Source organism: Pituophis catenifer, unplaced genomic scaffold, assembly GCF_029215685.1.
Source record: "Pituophis catenifer annectens isolate HBS135680 unplaced genomic scaffold, rPitCat1.0.hap2 SCAF_1, whole genome shotgun sequence".
NCBI classification, from domain to species: Eukaryota; Metazoa; Chordata; class Lepidosauria; order Squamata; family Colubridae; genus Pituophis; species Pituophis catenifer.
In genome coordinates this window covers 32946051-32968451 of record NW_027256881.1, presented here as the reverse complement: position 1 = coordinate 32968451, position 22401 = coordinate 32946051, and the positions used below count along the sequence as shown (strand labels likewise).

The 22401-nt window shown below is 36.4% G+C and overlaps 1 protein-coding gene and 1 long non-coding RNA gene across 4 annotated transcripts in view; one reads left to right on the top strand and one right to left on the bottom strand.

The window, feature by feature from the left end:
- The first annotated feature begins 6567 nt into the window (after positions 1–6567).
- Positions 6568–22401, top strand: part of ACYP2 (acylphosphatase 2) — a 65249-nt gene continuing 49415 nt past the window's right edge. For all 3 annotated transcript variants that reach the window (XM_070947627.1, XM_070947613.1, XM_070947623.1), the window contains exons 1-3: positions 6568–6722; positions 9064–9080; positions 13983–14092. In XM_070947627.1, the coding sequence (XP_070803728.1) occupies positions 6671–6722; positions 9064–9080; positions 13983–14092 (179 nt within the window). In that variant the 5' untranslated portion in view covers positions 6568–6670. The remainder of the gene's footprint in view (positions 6723–9063; positions 9081–13982; positions 14093–22401) is intronic.
- LOC139319683 (uncharacterized) overlaps positions 7335–22401 on the bottom strand; it is a 32410-nt gene continuing 17343 nt past the window's right edge. The window contains exons 2-3 of the long non-coding RNA XR_011600640.1: positions 7957–8074; positions 7335–7548 (exon numbers count right to left, since the gene is read on the bottom strand). This is a non-coding gene — a long non-coding RNA (uncharacterized lncRNA). The remainder of the gene's footprint in view (positions 7549–7956; positions 8075–22401) is intronic.

Here is a 22401-nt window from a genome sequence, read left to right as displayed (position 1 = left end):
TTCAGAGGCTATAAGGATTAAGACTGGTCCTACCCTTATTTTTAACTGGTTCACAATTATATTTCAATTGATCCCCAGGTATAGTCTCCTCCACTCCTACCTTTTTATTTTTAACTGGTTCACAGTTCATATAAACTTACCCAGCGTATGCTTTCCTCCACTCCTAACTCTGTTTATTGGCTGGTCCACAGCGTTGCTTTCACTGTTTTCCAGCTCATGCTTACCTCCACTCCTAACTCTTATTTTAATTTTTAACTAATTCCAAGCTTTGTTTCAACTGTTTTCTAATATAATACCTTCCTCCACTTCTACCATATTTATTAACCTGAAGCAAAACTCTACTTTAGCTAATTTCCAAAATCATATTTCACATTATTCCTAGTTTCACATATTTAATTGATTAATAACATTTTGTTTTAATTATTATCTTGCTTGCATTTTGCTCTCTTCCAACTTTTCTTATTCAATCTGTTAGCTTCAAATTATTTCACAATGTATTACCCATATTGTTTTTCCATTTATTCTCCTCTTCTTAAAAACTTCCAGTGATGAAGCAACCACAACTTCTTTTTCTCTTTCTCTTTCTCTTTCTCTCTCTGCTCTACTGGTTACTCTAAATCAGGGGTGTCAAACACATGTCATCATGGTATTGTCACCTAATGTATTGTGACTTTTCCCCCCCTTCACTAAAATGGGCATGATGTATTTGGCCTACGAGCCGTGAGTTTGACAACCCTGCTCTAGATGGAGTAGCATTTAAAAAGTAGATCTGTAGGTTGGAGCCCTTCTAGACTTAAAGCAATCATTGAATAGACATGCAAAGAATATTACTTTGAAGATCTTTGTCCAGATCTTTGGTTGATATGCCATTTATAGTCTTTTTGGGGAAGGAGGTTCTGGTTACAATGTCTCACACTTTTATTACCTCTTGATTAGATTACTAAAGAGCATGTTGAATGAGTATCCTTTGAAGTCTACACAGAAACAGCAGTTCGTATAAAATGTAACAGCCCAGGTGTTAGTATGTAAAAGTCACTTCTTACATATACCACAAATGTTGCCAGTGCTGCATTTGTTGCTGAACAATTCAGAGTGATGATTTTTCACCTGCAAAGTTTGGAATAGGAAAACTAGGAGTTTTCACAATAACTGAAATGGCTATTTCAACGGTCTATCATTGATGTGAGACCTGCATTTTTGTTTCTAAAAAAGGAAATAATTGAAAAATTTTACTTTCTAACATGTTTCTTTAATTGAGCCAGAAAGACAATACTTTTATAACAAACATTTATAGGCTATGAATCAGAGCTAAATCCATCTGTTCAGTTTTTGCAACATTTTAGTTGTCATTGAACGTGAAAAGGGCACAGTCGGTTCCTGACTCACATAATGGGTACTTTAATATCTTGAGTCTAAAATTCTATTTGCACAGCTTGTAACACTAACTTTTTTTTTCTTGTTAAGTGGGAGGAATACTGACTGAGAGTATTCAAAACAGCACCATTACCACCTGTCATTTCCTGGTTCTCAGCTGGAGAACAAATGAAGAGGTTCAAATTTTAAAACTGAAAGAAATACATTTGCTCCATTGAAGAGAATTGCTACTGCTGTGGTTATCAACTGCAAACTGCTGACGCACTTTTGTACCCCACAGACTTCTGTTTTAAATCAACTAACACCAGCATCATCAGTTTTTAAGTATGGGCAATGTGTTTTTTTGCCTGAGATAATCAAGGTTAAATAAAAGTGTCTTGAGAGAACACTAAACCATAACATTTGTTTGTTTTTAATTTATTGTATGGTGGTAATTTTATATTATTTATAATTTATGGCATAAGAATTAAGCATGAACCAGCTGTTATGTTTGCCAGTTTGATTTGATGTAAATTTAGTTGCACATTAGACATCTGTAATACTAAATTCCAGATTCAGAGAAGAAATGGAGAGAAGCAAATATGCTGTTTGGGGGAATATCTCTACAATGACAATTAGAAATTAGACCGGCATATTTTCATCACTTGAGATGATCTTATAATCACTTCTGTCCAATGAGACGTGGCCTAATATTAACTGGACAATAAGGACTAAAATGTAGATTAAGTGTTTTTCTGCTTAGACTGGTCTATCAGGGCAACCTGGTGTACCCAAATATGGGACGGAGCATACTGCTTTCGCCTTTCAGCCCCAATCCAGGAGCCTTCGCAGGCAGTCGCTTTCATGACAAACCTTTATTTCTTTGTCAGTAAATATAAATTCAGCGCAAATGTAGATTGTTGAAAAAGATAAAAGAAATTAATATACTAATAAATGCGTTATAAGTTGCTGAAAGACTATGCATTAAAAATATGTCTATGCATTGGCTGTCAGGTTTCGGTTCTGTCTTAAAATAAGTTTCATTTTCAAGCGCAGTCTCTAATGAATCATTCTTTATTAAGAACAGAGATAGCCGACATTTCTGAGGCTAATTGCAATTTTCTAGTTTTAGAAAAAAATTGTGGAGAATTTTCCTTCATTTCTGTAAGTTAGATATAGTATATGCTCTTTGAATGTTTGACTCATCATCCAATGAAAGTGACTGTCTTAAATGAAACCTGATTGTGATGTGAATCTATCCAGCAAAATTGAACTGAAAAGCCTGCTTGGGGAAAAAAAAAGGCTCCTCAGAATCCTGAATTGTTAATAACAGCTTCTTTTGCTGTCAGAAACAGTTGGTTGTTACTGAAAATGCATTAAACTGATTCATGCTTCTGGTTGATGTAATTGATGGCAAACCATCACCTTCAAATTTCAAGTCAAGGACAACCCACACACTTCCCTGTTGCTTAAATTCTTTCATGCTATCCTGGGCAGCCACATGGTTGCCATTATTGGATGAAAAGGGCAAGAATTAATTCCCCTGTTTCCTAGGAAACAACAGTGACTACTACGTGTCAATTGAAGTGATTTTAAATAAGTCCTGTTTAGCCTGTGACAATATAATCTACAGCTTTTACACTTTTTCCCTTAATTTTACCACTTTTTTTAGTCAAGAAAATTTTTCCCCAAAAACTGAAAAGGAGAATTAAAGTCAAGAAGAGACATTATGTCTACTTATTTTAAACCTTTTTGTTTCTGTTAGATGCATTTGAAATGGGTTTTAAAATATTTGAATATTTTAAAATATTTTAATGTTTTAAAATAATTGTTCTAATAAAAGATTATTCATAATTAATTAAACCCCAGATTCTAGAGTGATTTTGCCCCCCTTTATACCATGCACTTTATGGGAAGGAGGGAGGAAAGCCTGTTTTTTTTGTTTGTATTTTTGAGTTATTTTAACATGTATATTGCCCAGAATTGTAATGGAGTCAGGCAGCCTTATAAGTTTAATAAATAAGGCTAAACCAAGAAGAAAGAATTGAGAGGTGAAAGGGAATAGACATTACAGAACAGAATCAAATTTTAGAAAAATGCCATTTGTAATGAAAAAAGGTAAGACTAGAGATAGAATACCTTGTTTCTATATGTAGCTATCTTCTGTAGTAAGCCAGTAAAGCTGATCTTGTATCTTCTAGGTAAAAAGGTATATTCGATTTAGTTCTGATCATGATAAGAAAGTTCTCTAAATTTAGTCTGTTCAAGACTGTGTGTAAGATTGGCCTAGGAAAAAAGAGGCTTGCTGGTTCTAATATGTTTTGGCTACCCTGAGCACTACAATACAATATATGTGCATCTGAATAAGAATAGGTAACTTTTGCTGAAAACTGCCTAACGCTGAACTCTTATCGACGAGAGAAGTAGAGGAGCATATGGCAATAGCCATAAAATAGCCACAAAATCTTTATTGTTAGAAATTAAATCAATATCTATCATTTTAACTGCCTATCAAAACCTTTCCTATCAAAATCCTTCCTATTGACACCTGTCCTAACACAGTATTTCAAATGCCAATCTATGCTAATGGTGATTTATTTCAGTTATTACATGGTACTGCTGTAGAATATTATTGAAAGTAATTGCCTTCCATCACCGCTTGCTGCTCCTTAATTGTTTCTTCCTCAGCACCACCAAACTTTTAAAAATACAGGGCAAACCTCCATCCAGAAATTGAATAGGTGGTGTGGATAAGATCTGTTAGTATACAGTACATCTTTGAGCATTCTTTCACACCTCAGCTGTATGGGCCAGGAGGCTTCTGCAGGGCATTATTTTCTACTCAGAAAGATAGAGGAGAGCCTTACCCTGTATCCAGAAACTGGATATCTAATAAAGTTATTGACTGGATATCTAGTAAAGTTTGCAAAGTACAATCCTCTAAGTGCCTTTGAGACACCAGTATGCCTAAAATTCTCTTTGCATGCTAGTTATTTGTTCTGCTTTGCTTCTAATTTTATCTAAGACCTTCTGTTTCTTCTCAACGTAACACTTTGTCCTCTTTGAAACATTGTCTAGATGTTCATTTAACTGAGGATATTGTCTGATTTAAAGAAATGTAAGTTATACTTATCTGTTAATTTTTCTATCTTTATTAATTTGCATATGCAAACATGTTTAGAATTTTAAAAATTGTATATTTCATTTTTAGAGGATACATGTTTGATTATAATATATGCCCTTTTGGAAAAAGCATTTCTTAAGTGAGATAATAGGAAATACTCTTCTAAACTGTAATTGCTGCCCTATTTTATAATGTTTATTAAAAGTTCCAAATCTTTGAAATTAATTAAAGGTATTTTATGTTAAATAATCTAAAGAATTTGATTAAGAAAACATTACAGTCCCACTTTTTATTTCCATCTTTGCCAAGAATGAGGCAACTTTAGTGGAGTATAAGTGAAGTTAAAAATGAAGGTTGTTCTTTGTTAAAATTAGACTTCTTCTAAATGAACAATTGTTTGAATTAAATATTTGGGGGGCCAAAAGATACTGCTTAGAGCAGGGCTGTCAAACTCGTGGCCCACGGGTCAGATGCGTCATGCACTGGCCACGCCCATGCCCAGTTTAGCAAAGGGGGGAAAAGTCGTGATATGTCACATGACAACACAAGTTTGACATCCCTGATTTAGAGGAATAATAGTGTAAGAAACTGGAATTTTAAAAAAAAAATTCTCTTAATTGTGTTTGATAAAATCTCTTTATCACTGACCAAAGTCTTATGAGGACCCAGATTGTTGGGGGCAATATGCTGACTCTGTAAACTGCTTAGAGAGGGCTGTGAAGCTCTGTGAAGCTCTGTGAAGTGGTATATAAGTCTAAATGCTATTGCTTATGCACAACAGCTAAAACATGCACAGCGTACAGATAACTTCTACCATAGTATTTATCTTCAAACTCAGTGATTTGATAAAATTACCAGCAGGTTGGTATAAAAGAAGAAACAGAACTGTCCCTATGAATGTTTCAGATTTTGCTATAATCAGATTTTACCAGAATGTTTCAGATCTTACCTGCTAATTTATATGTGATTGGCAATTTGGTTTTGCTGGCTGGGAAATTAACATTTTTATGAAAAAAACTACTATTCATCAGTGACTGGTGAGATTTAATTGATTGGGTTGTTTGGGAAGTGGGTATCTAGGTGGTTTCCAAAATGGACTTTTGTCTAGAACATGATTTCTATCATTCCTATTGACTCAAAGATTTCCAATAATCTGTAGCTGGTGTAGATTTTAATTTTAGTTAATTCCAAGTTACTTTCAAAATACACAAATTTTTGCCCTGCTAATAGAACAACATTCCTATAGATTAATCAGTGGAACAGCTTGCCTCCAGAAGTTGTGAATGCTCCAACAATGGAAGATTTAAAGAAGAGATTGGACAACCAATTGTTTGAAATGGTATAGGGTTTCCTGCCTAAACAGGAGGTTGGACTAGAAGACCTCCAAGGTCCCTTCCAACTCTGTTAAATTTCTTTTGTATTTCTGTTCTATTTCTATGTTTTGTCTCTTTTCCCATCATATCTATTAGTTACACATCACCTGGGAATTTGTTTTGACTGACATTGGCTGCTAAATGGTTCATACAGGTGTAACTTTAGAGAAAGATACCATTCTTAGTCTCATCTCTCTATCACATTCTGCTGTTAATACACCATGTGAATTCTGGTCCTTCTATCCCAGGTTTTATACTGTAGGAATACCTTATAAATTTCCCCCATGAAGGTTTTCTACATTTTATATATTGTAATATAATATAAAAGCATAGAAAGCTTTTATACACACTAGGCCTTGATCCAACCCTTCAAATTTTTGAGGATTTACACATGATAATACATAAAAAGATAGTACATGTATTAAACGTCCAGTTTAATATGTAGCATTCAAAAGGGGAAAGTGGAGGAGAAATGCAAGCACTGCAAAGTGCACGGGGATCTCAATTGTTCTTAGTTCGAGTGATTATTTCACTTCCTTAACCCAAATTCTGAAAAGAGTTTAAGGAAGGGAACAGGCTACATCGATCCAAGCCCTTTAAAGTTCCCTCCCTACCCCCTTTAAAAAAAAAGGGGGGGGTGGATTGAGCCTATCGAATTGGCTGGGATTAGCCTGTTGGACTATCGCCCTCTAGTGAATCTTGAGCCTTGCGAGTACCCGTCGCTGCCTCTGCTGGCTGGGTTTCTGCGTTAGACTGATCAGCGCTTGCTCGCTCTCACTCCTTCTCTACCCTGAGTGACTCTTCTTTCCCTGCAACCATTATGTCCCGGATCCTCAAATCGGTGGATTACGAGGTATTCGGCCGGGTTCAAGGTGAGCAGCGGAGAAAGTTGCGAAGGCTAAATATTAGGAAAGGGGCCGTGGGGAAGAGAACCGCGCTGGCAAAAATAGCTTCAGAGCGCACGAACTGTCCTCTCGGGTTACAAAGAAAAGCTGGCAAGGAGAACCGTTTATATAAAGCGAATTTAATTGCCAGATCATGCTGGCCGTGCTGGCTCAAAACAGTTCTGTACTCAGTTAGTCTTAAAAGTGAATTGAAGAGCCGGCAAGGGTCTTAATGTTAATAATACACGTGCGCGGCAAAAGCAGGAAGGGGCACTCATTGTTTCCATGCCCCCAGATCCACTAATGCTGCCCCAGTTACAAGTTACCATTACCTCCTATGCTACCTTCGCAGGAGAGCTGTTCAACTGCTCACTGGGATTAGCACTTGTTTTAAAAACTGGGGAGATAAAATTTCATTTTAAACTGGCAGTGAAAGATTACATTATTAAATCCTCCTTCATGTCAAAACTAATCATCAGAGAGAACAGTCTTTTTTCTTAATACATTTTATACACAAGGGATTTATCCACATCTGCCATCTTTCAAAACTGCACAAACACACTTCTGTGAAATACAAAGGTGTAGTAGGAAACAGCAGCAACTTTGACCAATATATGTATTCTCTCTTCAGGGAAAGCATGGTAAACATCATATTTGAGCAGTGATTATGGATGATGACTGTGAGCGTGTCCTCAATGCTTTGGCCACATATTTTCAGGGATAGTTCAATCTTCTGCTTGTTTTCATAGAACTCCTCCTCAGCTCAAAACCAGTCTTTCTGGGTAAAATGATTGTAGATTTGTCGCTAAAATGACTGCACATGCAAATAAACCAGGAAAGAAAAAAGAAATGGTTATTTATATAAACCATCCTACATCTCTTTCTCTCTAAAAGAAGCAAGTGTGGCCTTGCCCACCAAAATATGGCCCTCTCAGATGTAGAGAGCAGACAGTTAAAACCATAATTATAAAAATAGAATTAAAAATGCAATATCCTCAATTTAGGTTTAGGTTTAGGTTTAGGTTTATTTGATTTGTATACCGCCGTACTCCCAAAGGACTCAGGGCGGTGAACAGCCAACAATAAAATACATAAATACAAAAAATTTAAAAACCAGATAAAATCAAATCATTTTGGCCCAGACAGATTAAAACACCCCAATAATTTAAAAACAGATTAAAATTTACATATTTAAAAAGGAAAGAAATTAGGCCAAGCCTGCCTGATGGAATAAAAAGGTCTTCACAGCACGGCAGAAGGAGCGCAGATCCGGGATCCTCCGTATCTCCGGGGGGAGCTCATTCCAGATGGTAGGTGCCCCCACAGAGAAGGCTCTCCCCCTAGGGGCCGCCAAAACAAAAGAGTTAAAATATATGACAACTAATTTAAAACAAAGAGCGGAGGATTAAAATTGAGTGCAATAATAGAACCATAATAAAATAATAAAATATTTTCCTGGTAGGAAAATAATATAAAAATAGACACCAACTGGGCTTCCATGTAGGACATACCACAGTTAGGAATTCAGCACTGTAAAAACATGACAGTACATAGCTTAGTTCCACATCTAAAAGATGTGGAATGGAGAGTACTTCTCTACCGTACGTGTAAATAAAAGCTATACTTCTCTGTACATACATCAGTATTTCTGAATTGCTATACTATTTGGATGAATCTTGTAAAATGCTATGCACTCTCTCTTTGTATATGATGAATCTATATACCGTATTTTTCGCTCCATAAGAGGGATTTTCCCCCCTCCCCAAAAAAAGGTGGATGGTGCCAGTCCTTTGGTGAATAGCAGCTAGGCCACGGCGGCAGGTCCTTTTACAGTGCTTGAACCCTGCCTCTTCTGTCTTTGTCATTGCCCGCCTCTTCTGTCTCTTTTCCGCAGTGCAGGAGTCAATAGGCAATAGCATATGAAAGAACACCTATCTGTGGTCCGCCTGATATTTTTTGTCTTGTTTTCCTCCTCTAAACCTAGGTGCGTCTTATGGTCCAGTGCGACTTATGGAACGAAAAATATGGTATATTGTTATACTGCAAAGTCCATGTTGTTGGTATTACAAAGTCCATGTTGTGTGGCTTTCACACCCTTGGTGCTTTAGCCATTGTCAACTCTCAACACAACAGAAAATGATTCTTTTCTTTGTTTCCCAAAAGGTGTTACTTTTAATCACTTTTCATTTTACCAAACCTCCTATCAAAATAAAAATTGTCTGGAAATCTTTGATTGGTTGTTATAATGCTGTTTTATAAATACAAATGAAATGTTGTTCCATTGAGCATATATTTATAGTTTTATTTTCTTTGCATTCTTCTTTCTCAGGGGTTTGTTTCAGAATGGTAAGGGACCATGAAGTATATCATCTTTGCATCACTTCTCTGTAACTTTTTTGAGAGTAAAATAGAAAGCCTGAGCAGAGACTTCAGAAATCTGCAATGCCAAGTTTCTGTGTTAATCTGGAGAGTTAAGTATCATATAATTATAATGTGTACTTTAGTGGAAATCCTTTTACAGTAGAACCCTGATTTTATGACCATTAGTTATATAAATATCCTATTTTTAGTATTTTACTTAGCCACATAAGAAAAAAGGTACCTGTGGACAAATTTAAGCATTGTACAAGGGTCCCAAGATACATGGAAATCTTGCATTTCCCATTATCCATATTTAAGATTGTGCAACCTGGAAACATGGGAAAGCCCATCTTTCACAATAATCAAGAAATACAAGGGGACTTTGTTCACTTTCCAAAGCAAAGTAGAGATTGTTGAAAGGTTTGGAAAGGTGAAACATTATTAGTAGTATTAGCAGAAACAGTATTAGCAGAGGTGTTTCGAATTGGGATATCTACAATTTTACAACCAAAGGTTAAAAAAAGACACCTTCTTACATTTTCAGCAATGGGAAGTGGAAATGAAAAAGGCAATGGGAAACAATGAAATATGAAAAAAAAATCAGCATTATAAAATACTGTCTATGCAAGGTTTTTTCCCAGTGAGTAGTCTTGGTGAACAAGTGTCAAGCCCATTTCTGTGTGAAGAAGCCTTGGAAATGAACAAGAAATTAAATGGTAATCCTGACTTTAACTGAGGAAGGTTAGCACAAATCAGGTTTCTCCATGGGATTCATCATTTTGGCATTCATTATGTAAAATTTATGAGCTGATCAGACAGATACTCAGTGCCTGAGACAGAAATTCACAGATTTCAAAAATGAGAACTTTAATGCTGAAAATATTTATAACACTGTTATTTCTGGGCCCTTCCACTCTGAAGTATGTAGTGCATTATAAATTGCTTTGCAGTGGCTACAAGATTGACAGGACTGAGATGTTGTACTGTTCCTGCAGGATTTGGCTGCAAAAAAGATAACTAATTCTCTCAAAAAAAATTATTTCAGAACATTATTTTAAAAAATGCAGTATAACCATCTGAATGGACATAATCCAAATTCTTTTGGGCACAGAGTGCAGATTATACAGTTATTTGGTTCTCACTTAAAAAAATAAATCCAGATGAGAATATTTGTTCAGTGTATGAATTTTTTCTCTCCTACCATAGAAGCATCCTTTATGTCTTATCTTGAAACTGTAAGTGCCACTGCCAGGCTCAGAACAAACTTACCTTAAAGCCTGGCACTTATTGTATCTTGAAGCAAGTACAAACCATAGCTCAGATCCTAACTTCATAACAACATTTGCAGCATTCATGTGAAATGCTTCATTAGAGGACTTTGATTGGGGCAGAGCGTCTCGAGAAATTAAGAGCATAGTTGCAAATGACTTGTCATATTTTTGATGGCCTAAACTGAATAACATTTATAGTAGTTATCTGTGCTGTGCTACACACAAACCTTTTTTTTAAGCAGACACATTTCTAAGCAGTTACGAGATGGGGCGAGGCTGTGTATTAATTAATTAGAGGGTTTTTTTTCCTTACTTGCTTCAGTTTTTCTTCAGAAATTTGTATAAGTAAAAAGTTGAGGTTTTATGTTATTATCTTATTCTACTGCATCAAAAGAACTTGGAAGTCAATGTTTTTCTTTTTCTTTTCCCTTTTGCGCTACACTTTTCTCTCTTTCCTTTTTCCTCCCTTATTTTCCCATTATCTTTATTTTTCTTTGTATTTTTGTATTTTATATTTGATAAATTAATAAAATATTTGAATACAGCATTATAGGGCTGAAAAGGATGTCGGAGGTCTTATCCAATACCTTGCCCAAGGCAGAAGTCTATATACCATCCTGGACAAATGATTATCCAATCTTTTCTTGAAAACATGAAGTGATAAGGCACCTGATCCTGAGAGGCAAACTGCTCCATTGATTAATAGCTCTCACTGTCAAGAATTCTTCCTTATTTCCAGGTTGAATCTTCCTCTGACAAGCTTTCACTCATTGCTTTTTGTCCTTCTTTCAGGTGCTATGGAGAATAAATTGATGTCCTCTTCCTTGTGACACCCCTTCAAATATTGGAAGACTGCTATCATATCTCCCCAAACCTTCTCTTCATTAAGGCTGCCCATATCTACTTCCCTTAGCTGTTTATTGTATAATTTAGCCTCCAGGCCCCTTATCATCTTTGTGGCTGTTCTCTGCATTCTTTCTAGTGCCTCAGCATCTTTTTTGTATCATTATTGGAAGAGGGAAACCTCATTTTGCAGTAGTTCTTCCTTCAGGACAGATCCCAGACCATGTTGGTTGACAGAGATCATGGAGCAATAAACTTCAGCTTTAGGATGGTACTTCGGGCACTACCTTCTCTTGCCTCCTTTTTAATATATACAATACATGAAGCCACTGGGCAATATCATCTGCTGATACTGAGTGAAGTATCTCCAATACATTTATGATTCATCATTGAATATCTCTATCTCCCAGCCTTCCAAGTAAAGCTGTTGATATTCTTTCAGGTGTGCAGAGGCTGCAAGAAAAAAACAAGTTGAGGCTTAACCCTGCAAAGATGAAGTAGCTATGGGCTTTAGGTCCTCCAGATCCAGGAATTGGAATGTTTCTATCATTGGATCTTGGTGGGCAAGCTGGGAGTCCTTCTAGATTCTTAGCTCCTGCTCAAAGAGCAAATGGCACTGTTGCCAGAGGGGCCTTTGCACAATTGAATTTTATCTTCCAGTCGCAGATAAAAGGGGATTTGTTCAGGGTCACTTTTGTCTTAGTCACTTCCTGATTGAATTAATGTAATGAGGCCTTGAAGATTATCTGGAATCTTTAGTTTGTCCAGAATGCAGCAGTTCAAGTCATTATGGGTACAGGCCATTACACTCATATGATTACTCCATGATCTACATTGGCTCCCAGAAGATGTGATTCAAAGTGCTGGTTATCACCTTTAAAGCCATACATGGCATATGACCAAGGTACTTGTGGGATAGCTTATGTTAGGCCCAAGGAACCAAGAATGGCGTAAGGAGTTACTTCTGAGTCATTTCCTTACTGTTGCTTGCCTATAGACAGCAGTCATGCCAGACTAAAGCATTTATCTGCATTACTACTTAATATACCCTGCAAAATGCTAAGGGGAGTCCACCTTCACTTTTTTTCTACATATCAAATATTCCAAACTTCTTTGACTCTTTGCTTGCTGGAAAGAGCCCTTTCTTCTGTAATTCTGGCCCAGATTCTACCACATCTTTCTGCCAAAATACCTGCCGCCATAGTCAAGGGGCCTTAATTTAAACACAGTTATATTATGGGACCTAGGAAGATATATTACAGTCTCCAACTCCGCTTACCTATAAAAAAGCCATTAAGACCTGAGTTTTTCTCCATATATTTGCATCCAATTGAGTGGAATCCCCTTTAGGTTGTTCAGTTACCCGATTTAGTTTCCATTTTATATTCTATGCTTTATATCCTGTTTGCTTTATAATACATGGTTGTTTACCTTTGTAATGAACTGCCCAGAATCATATTTTTAGTTGCATGACTTTACAATTAAAATAAATAACCAATTAAACAAAACAAAAAAAAAGAATACAGACCATAGGATTGCTACATTAGAATGCTTGTATATAGATTTTTCATGGAAAATAAAGTATTCCCTGGAATTTCTGTATTGTGATTCTTCTAAATAAATATTACTAATAAGTATTCTGAAAGACTTGTTCTTTGTGTAAACTGCTTTCAATCCAAATTGTTAGGGGGGAAGTCTGACACCTACTTTTTTTTTTTTTTAATTTGATTTATATGCCGCCCTTCTCCGAAGACTCAGGGCGGCTTACAATGTGCTCAGCAATAGCCTTCATCCTTTTGTATATTTATACAAAGTCAGCTTATTGCCCCCACAAACTGGGTCCTCATTTCACCTACCTTAGAAAGGATGGAAGGCTGAGTCAACCTTGAGCCTTGGCGAGATTCGAACCCTGCAGTAATTGCAGGCAGCTGGTCTTAAGCAGCTTAATAACAGGGTGCCTTAAACCCTTGTAATACCAAGGCTCTTAATACTATTTTTTTGTTTTGTTTTGTTTTAGTTATATTAATAATGTTGCTATTAAAATTTATTTCAATCTATTGTGATTCTTGCCTTTGAAGTTACTCTTTAACATAATCATATCTCTTATTTTTGGAATATGTTCTGAATATAATTTTAGAAAACCACCCCACACACCTCCAAGATCCCTTCCAACCCTATGATTCTGTGCTCTATATATATGCAACTGAGAACATGAGGTTAATTCTACTGCCAAATGTAGAAGTAGCAGAAACAAATTTAAGACAACATTGTTGGTCTTTTAGAAGAAGACTAGGCCATTGAAAAGCAAGTCATTGAATAAAACTGAAATTTTGAGACTGAACTGTACAGGTAGTCCTTGACTTATAACCATTCATTTAGTGACCATTTGAAGTTACAACTGCACTGAAAAAGTGACGTAACTATTTTTCATACTTATGGTCATATGATAAAATTTGGATGCCTGGCAACTGACACGTATTTATGACAATTGGGATCATGTGATCACTGTTTGCAACCTTCTGACCAGCAAAATCAATGGGGAAATCAGATTCACTTAATGTGAACCTGACAACCATGTTACTAACTTAACTGCAGTGATTCACTTAACAATAGTGGCAAAAAAGGTCGCAAAAAGGGGCAAAACTCAAGTATTTCATCTAGCTACATAAACTTTGGGCTCAATTTTGGTCATAAATCGCAGACTGCATGTATTGTCACAGTTTTAAATCTTGAATGCATGCTGACTATATCTTCTGTTTGTTTTCCAAACCAGTACACAGAGGAAAAAGCTAGGAAAGTGGGTATAGTCGGCTGGATTAAAAATACCAGACAAGGAACGGTTAAAGGACAAGTGCAGGGTCCAGAAGAGAAAGTGAATGAGATGTAAGTACACTCTTTCCTTGGTGTGCTGGCTAGCTTCACTAAATTGCTAAATTTGATTCAAGTGCTGCTACTAATTAATAAAGAACAAGCTTTCTAAGGATGGCAAAATTTAAACAATCCACTGAATGAATTTTCTTCAGAAGAAAACTAAACTCTGGTAATGAGAACTTGAAACCTCAAGCAAGCTAGAACAGGAATGGAGAACTAAACTACAGTTCCAGACATCTCAATATTGACCTTGATAGTGCTGAGAATTGTAGTTCAGGAACACTTGAAAGATCATAGGTTTCCCTCATAATCTAAAACCTTTCAGAAGGGAAGTACATCTACCTTGTTGGCACCTTATTTTTCTAATAGAGTTAGTTGCTGTACTTGTCATTCATTGTGTTTTCTTTATATTTAATCTTAATCATATATTTTCTACAGTGCTTCTGATTTTTATTATTAGAGCTTTTAAATCTTTTGCATTTTCCGCTATTAGAGTAATATTATCAATATAATGCAGGCTACTGATATTTCTTCCTCCAATTTTAAAACCATGCTTGCCTTCTAATCCGGCTTCTAGATAGACAGGAGACAGTTAGATTGTGCAGAGATATATACACACATGTATATTTGTGTGTGTGTACATAAAGAAAGACTCAAGGCTGATAGTGTGATTTTTTTCCTCCTTATAGTTTGTGGTCCCTAGTACTTTAAGAGAGAAAAGGACCACACCTGTACTGAAGGGAGATACAAGAGAAATGCTGAAGGCACAGGGTATGCTGGTGGTGGAAGAGAGAAAGGAAATTGTTGTAATGGAATGTGTGAAAGACCTTGGGGGACAGGGAGAACAGATGCTAACTAGGAAACAATCAGACAAGAGAGGTAGGAGCTCCCAGTGGCTTAGTGGTCAGATAAAGAAACTTAGGAAAGACCCACTCTAATTGATCAATTAAAAGTGGGGTGGGAAGTCTGTATCTTCAGATTTGCAAGAGCCTATTAATGTAACATGGTAAAGTAGAATTAGCTCATCTAGTTGGGTTTCCTGTCTGGTTTACCTGGAGTGGCTGGCAATTGTGCTGGAAAAACTAAATCCAATTTTCTGTGAAGGAGGTGAAACTAAAGTAGTTGGAGTGAGCAACAAGGTCTTGAAAGTATAGCTATGAAAGAAGTAGAAGGACAGCTTTACAATCTTTCCAGAAATGCAGACCAGCTACAATCAGCTAGCAAGACATAATTGTTATCCTTCTTACAATCTAATGAGGACTGAGAGATGGAGAAGCAACTCAGCAAAAGGAAACACTTACCATGCTAATTCAAACTTCAGTAGGACTTAACTGCTAAAAGTGGAGAATAGGATAGGATTAAATGTAAGATAAAAGGACATTAAGCCTGAGTAAAAGGAACAGAATTCTCAGTGCTTTAAAATGAAGATGAGGCAAGAACCATAGTAATTCTGCTTTTACTCTAGAAAAGGTGGGTAATTAAGGACACAGGATAAAAGGGAAATTGTAACTTCGTTAAAGATATAATGATGTTATCATTTGTAAATGTAATATATAATTTAATACATTAGGAATATATTTTTGTATAAAAACCTTATGTACATATCAAAGCATTCAATCTTGATCCGTTGTTTTTACCATAACTTAATTGGAACACTCTCGGTATTTAGAGAAAACATATAAGGGGAGAGCAAACAGCCTTGTTCACTTCTTTGCCAATCTGCAGCCAGTCTGTTTTTGCCATATTCTGACTGTACGGTGCTTCCTGACCTGGATATATATTTTGCATGGGGACAGTGAGGTAGTCAGATGTTTGAAATGAAGCGGTTGGGACAAGTTTAAGATGACAGTTGTTTGATATAAAGAATGGCGGAAGGCTTTATGTTTTTGTTTTCAATTTCTTCTTTATTTCTTATTTTCTATCTTAGTTCTTAGGTGTATTTTATTACATTAAAAAATTCTAATTAAAAGACATTGCACAGGTTGATATGGTTGACACAATGAAAGGATAACCATCAAAGCACACACTGACTTCTTTTTTGGTATTTTTAGTGGTAATTAATTTCTCAATTATCCAGCATGCATCAGCAATAATATCTTATATTGCTTGCTTGACCTTTTCTAAAGCTACGGTAGTTTGAACATCTGTCTTTTCCCTTTTCATGTGAGCTTTAATTTGGGTTGGGTGATCCTAAGCATTGTTTTGCTGTCATGTGAAATTAAGTGTGTTGTATAATAGTTTGCATGCTTTAAGTTTCTTTTTTGTATTGGAATGTAGATTGACTTCTTCTGATTGATGGGCCATTGTGATGTTCTCCAGATCTGCTGGCATAATTTGGTTAGAACCTTTATCAATTCTTCAGTTGCTTTCTATATTTCCAAGAGGAATTGTCGGTTCCTATAGCTTTCCATTTTGGTAATGATTGAAGTGCTGATCCAACTTCATATTCTATTAATAATGTTTCTTGAAAGTTGGGAATATCTCCTAAGACTCTTGGATGTTGACATCTTTTCTGTCAGACTTTAAAAATACTCCTTTCATCCTTGTTTGATCTTCTGTGAACCAGTTAATCTGTGCATTAGCATCCTTTAACAAATTGATCTGTGTTCAGAGAACTTTTGGAAGACTTCCTTTGTTTTTCCATATTTTATGTTTTTTATAGATACCATTATAATATTGCTCTTTTCTAGGTTTGGCTTCTCTTCTGGGCAGTTTCCACCATTTGTTCCGACTTCAAGTTTGCTTTTTTCTCATTATCTTTGTTAGTCTTTTTTTATATCCATTATTAAAAACATGATTTCATTCCAGAGTTGCTCTGATTCCCTATCCATAGTTCAGGACTTCAAAGCAATTTGCAATTTGGACCCTGAAAATGAGCATTGTGTAATCTATGGTTAATCCTTTTGCTACCTGAGCTCTTCTACCTCCTTGAACCAATAATAGAATCAATTGGGTTTCAGTATACTCCATGTATATACAGACATTGCTTTGGTTGTTTGAAGACTTATGTTAACTGTATACCCAAACTTAGATTTTTATAAATGTAAACCAAAGCCTCCCAATCAAACAAGAAGGAATCCAGCCTAATTCAAATTGAGTCAATGGGAGGGGGGGGGGAAATGCAGAAGTTTGAAATAGAATAGTGTGGGCCACACCCTTCTTGAACCCTTTACATTTGATAATATTCTAGAGAGGGCATGATTATCTATCATAGCCCCAAAATAAAACATTTTTCTTTTGCTGAAAGGAGAAAATATGCTGTAAAATTTTATTGTAAACCATGCTTGTCAAATGTAAGTATTTTAAAAGCCAAATTTTAGATCTGGCCAGTTGCCAAGAGGAAATGGATGAGGGCAGAATGGAGGCTTGTTAGTCTAGTTCCTGAAAGAAAGAAATTGGAGCATTAAGTACTGAGAAAACAAAACAATAAATCAAAGCAATTCGTTATATGAGACTGATGAGAAGCAATTACAACACTGGAGAAATGGTATAGTTATGCTAGGATCACTGATGTATAATAACTCATGTGAACATATATTTGGTGACCTGGTTTTAAGATTTTTCCAGGAATGTACAATTAGGATTAAAAATCAGAATAATTATATTTTTATCAGTCTGATATTCTTCAGGTATGTTAGACAATAGTGTAATTGTTTCCAGTCAACTTTGTCCAATCTCATTCTGTGAACCTTCCAAAAAGGACTAGATTCTACAGAGGTAGGCAATTATGGCCCTTTTATGACTTGTGGACTTCAGTTCCCAGAATTCCTGAGCTAACATGGCTGGCTCAGGAATTCTGGGAATTGAAGTCCACAAGTCATAAAAGGGCCATAGTTACCCACCCCTGCACTAGAATATTAATATTTGTTTTTATATGCCACCAAAATCTGCATGGATTCCCAAATGTTTAGCAGAATAAACTATGAACTAAAGCAATAATAAAGAATACATAAACAGTACATTGCAATAATATAGATAGTACCCCTCATCATTCCTCAATGGCTCTGAAAAAGCTTTACCTAGTTTCTAGAAGACCAATGGATTTGTGTGTGCTGATCTGACTTTTTGGGGAGGCTCTTCTACTGTAGAATTTGGAAACCACAGACGAAGCAGGAACAAAACCATCACTATCCCCGTCCTCTTAAACTGTCAGCAGTGGGGGGATTTGTTGGGGAACATGCACTGGATGTATTATTTCTACAAAGAAAATGTGATCCTGAAGGTCAAGCTATGTTTGAGATTTATGGACTAAAACAGCACTTTGAACTGAACCTATGAACTTATAGCAGCAACTTTAAGACCCTCTGATGGAGAATTTCTATCACAAGGTGCTCCTTCTTAACCCAGACCAAGGTAGCTTCAAGCAATCTTTGCTGCTGCAATTAAACTGAGGCTATGAGTTTGTGCAGGACTCTTCATGAATCACGAGCCCAGAGTTTTGGTAATTGATGACAAAATGTATTATTATTTCGCTTTAAAATGTAATATTATTTATGTGGTATATTATTTTGTTAAATATTCCCTAATTGCATGTAAATCTGACTTGAGCCACACTAGGCCATGGCTCACTAGTGGGGCATGAGGCGATTGCAACCAGGTCACAGAAATGGCTGATGAGCGCACATGCGCATCTTCACTTGCAGAAGCAGTGTGCGAGTGTGTGTGTGCGTGCTCCATTTGTGTGAATGGCAGGCCCGCATGCACACCACTCGTGCAAATGGAACTGCTGTGCGCACGCTTGTTGGCCGCTTACGTGGAATCATCCCACTCTCCCCCCCCCCCCACCCACCGGTCCGCAAAGCTGGAAACATTGGGGAACTCTGAACTAGGCTGTTGTAGACTGCATGTTCCCCTCTGGTTTAAATGATAAATTTCAATATATACTATAACACTATTTTTCCCCAAAAGAAAGTTGGCGTCAGGGCACCACCACTTCTTTAAGGATGGTTGCCATCACCCTATATCAGAGAACTATTGATTATCTTCTAAACTCAGCTCATCTCTATTACCCCAGCCACCTCAAGGAGTCTGGATGGGAATGAATACAAGCCATCTGTGTGAAAGCACATTTAGCTTCTGCTCACTCCACTGGAATCGATAGGTTGAGGACTCTCATATAAACTGCAAGAGGTGGTACTACTTTAGACTCTGCCCCTGACGTATTAAAACTATGGTGAATATCAGCAAAATGCTGTGACAAGAAGTTACCACAACTAGACAGCCTCTCTTCTTTCTCTCTAAAAGGAGCCGGCAGTCTTACCCAAGGCCACTGTATAACACCCCTCTGACAAGTAGAAAAGTATGAGCACTTCACTGTTATTACTGCCACTTTATAGTTCAGATGTGAGCTGGTGCCTGTGCTTAGTCAGATTTGTGCATTTCTATCAATGAAGACTTGAAAAGAAGTGACAGATAGAGAATTCAAATGCTCTCAAACATATGCCCTTCACTTCTTACCATTCTTTGCTATCATTGCAAACATGACTTAATACTATAATGATATTTGGACCGTAACATCAGCTTCAGTTGTCATAGCAGGGAAGCAGCTCCTAGCCAACCATGGCTGATGTTATAGAAAAGTCAGGTATGGTTAGTTCTTGGATGGGGAACTACTAAGAATACCCAGGGCTTAGACTAGATGGAGGTATGAAAAAAAATCTGAGAAAAACCAGTGACAAATCAGTCTTACACTGTTAACAAGAAAATAGCATGGACATGTCCATTGGTCATGAGAAGTCGATCCCAATTTCAAAGAGGTTTTACCTTTTTTCATCAGCCTCAGATAAAGTTTAGGCAAGGACTATTAGAGTAAAGAAATAAACACTTATTTGATGTTCTATGAGAATACAGGAAGATATTTTTGAATCCAACAATTTCACCATCAATACTGTAAAGTGCAAAAGGCAGCATTACTCAGAACAGCTTACATCCTGCGGCCATACCTCTAAAACCACAAAACACTGACATTTGCCTATCTCAGGTCCTTGGGAAGGTGGATAAAAATATCCAAATCCAGTTTGAACATCTGGCTAACTGCGACAAACCATTATACTAATAAAATATTAATACAAATTAATAATTGAAAATAATAGATAAACAGACAGACAGACAAACCTCAAAGGGCAGACATGATGGATCACTGGGTCTTTTTCTGCCATCAGTTTCCCATATTTCTGTCTATGGCATTGATGATGCAGTTTTGGTAACTGAATGCTGTAGATACATATGAAGCATACAGTATATGAAGCTATGCACTAAAAGCATTATTCTAGGTTTTATTACAGTACTTGACATCCCAAATATTTAGCAGTTTATTGCCATATACAGTTAATGAAAAGAAATGCATTGAATGCACTGGATTGATTATGCTCTTAGGGTTATGGGTTTTATTTTTAAACTTGCTAACAGATCTCTAGATGGAGCTGTTTGATGGATAATAGTAACTTCTGAACTGCAGTCTCCTTTGGATGCCTATGTATGCATTTTAAACTGCTCTGCAGTGAGCTTTGTCTCTTTTTTTCAACACGAGACCCCTTTTCTCTTATTCCTGCACTATCTTTATAGAAAGACACTCTACCAGTTAAGACTGAGGCAAGATCTAGATTCTGAGAGCGAAAAGCATGACAAGGCAAACAAATCAGCTAAAATGCCCACTCTAAAGAACGCCCTTGTCTCTACCACCTTGCCATGGTCTTTTACAATGTAATTCCTAACCTGTAGCTCTTCCCAGAATCCCTGCTCCCAGCCTGAGTTTCTGTTTTTTTCCAAATGCTTGGGGACACTTCAAAACAAAGCCCTGAGCTGCAAATGCTAGTAACCTTGCTTAGCGACTGCCTCAGACAGAAACTCTATGCAATTATGAAGGTGATGAAAAAGTAACAGTAACCTTGTGAATGTGAACAATGCCCACATTTACAAACTTCGCAGGTCTCTAAAGCAAAGCAAAGTTGAAGTAAGATTGTATGCACAGTCACAGTCATGTGATTTTTCCCTTAGTGACCACTTAGGTTAATGAATGAGTTTCTGGTCCCATTAAACAAGGATTACTAGTACTGACCTATCCCTTTTCATCCTTCTCCTTTGATTTTTTTTAACTGAAACATTGAGCAAAAGAAAGAGTATAGCATTCTTCTTTATAACACTATGCTTAGCAGTTCACACAAAACTATAAATATTTAAATGTATATTTTTATAGGAGTACTTACAAAATGTGTGTGGAATAATATTTGTTTCCACAACAGCCATACATAGTATCCAAGGTCAATTTATTTTAGTACACATAAGAATACAAAAATAGTACTAAACAATGTTTTACTTTTTGGTAGTTTATAAACATTCATTCTCATTATTTACGGTATTCTCACTCCACATGCTGGCAGGATATGTTTCATAGCTAATATTTATCATTCAAAACCATTGGGAAGAAATGCCTTCCAATCACTTGTGCTCATTGAGGAAATATTACCTGTTACAAAAGACCATCTCTTTGCTAAAAAAAAACCCCAATATCCCATATGACCACAAACACATATATTTATAACATCATTTTAAAATTGCTTCAATATTTTTACTGCAAAAATTGAGTTTTCTCATGATATTCTTAAGTCACGGCTATAATCCTTAGCAAAAAAAAAAAAAAAGGAACTGTTGCATTTATTGCTATAGCAACCTGCAGACGTTTGACAGGCATACCTTTTTTGGTATGAGTTTTCCTTACATTTACATTGCAACATAATTCATTGAAAGACCCAGGGTGTTTGCTGGAGGTGGGGGTAAATTTTTCTCATAGATCAGGAACCAAATTCAGACATGATTTTAGGGAGCTGACAGAGGCTGAAAAGAATAAATGTATTCCTGAAGAGTGTTGCACCTGATGAACAATTTGAATAGAGCCATTCTTGATAAATACTGCATTTCAATAGAATTAAAACCGTTGTCTGTCTTTGCATGGTGCTGCCTTAACAATGGTTGACTTAATTCAGTTAATCTAATAATTTAGAATGTGTATGTGTATAGTGAAACTTTACCACATAAGTTGGATTTGCATAACCTAGTAAAGTACTGTTAAATGTGGCCAGTATTCCTTCTTTTGTGATAGATTGGGCTTTCCAACAATTATTTCAGTATATTTGCCAATAAAGTATCTTGCCTTTGTCAACCCCCAAAACAGCTTAGGAAAAAATGTTTGATTTTCTGTCTTGAGGGCAAAGTTAATGTACAAACTGAGGCTTTATGACTCTATTTCTTAGAATATGCCATTATCCACTCAAATCAGATCACTTTTAGTTATGCATCCTCTCATTTCTAGAACATGGCCCTAA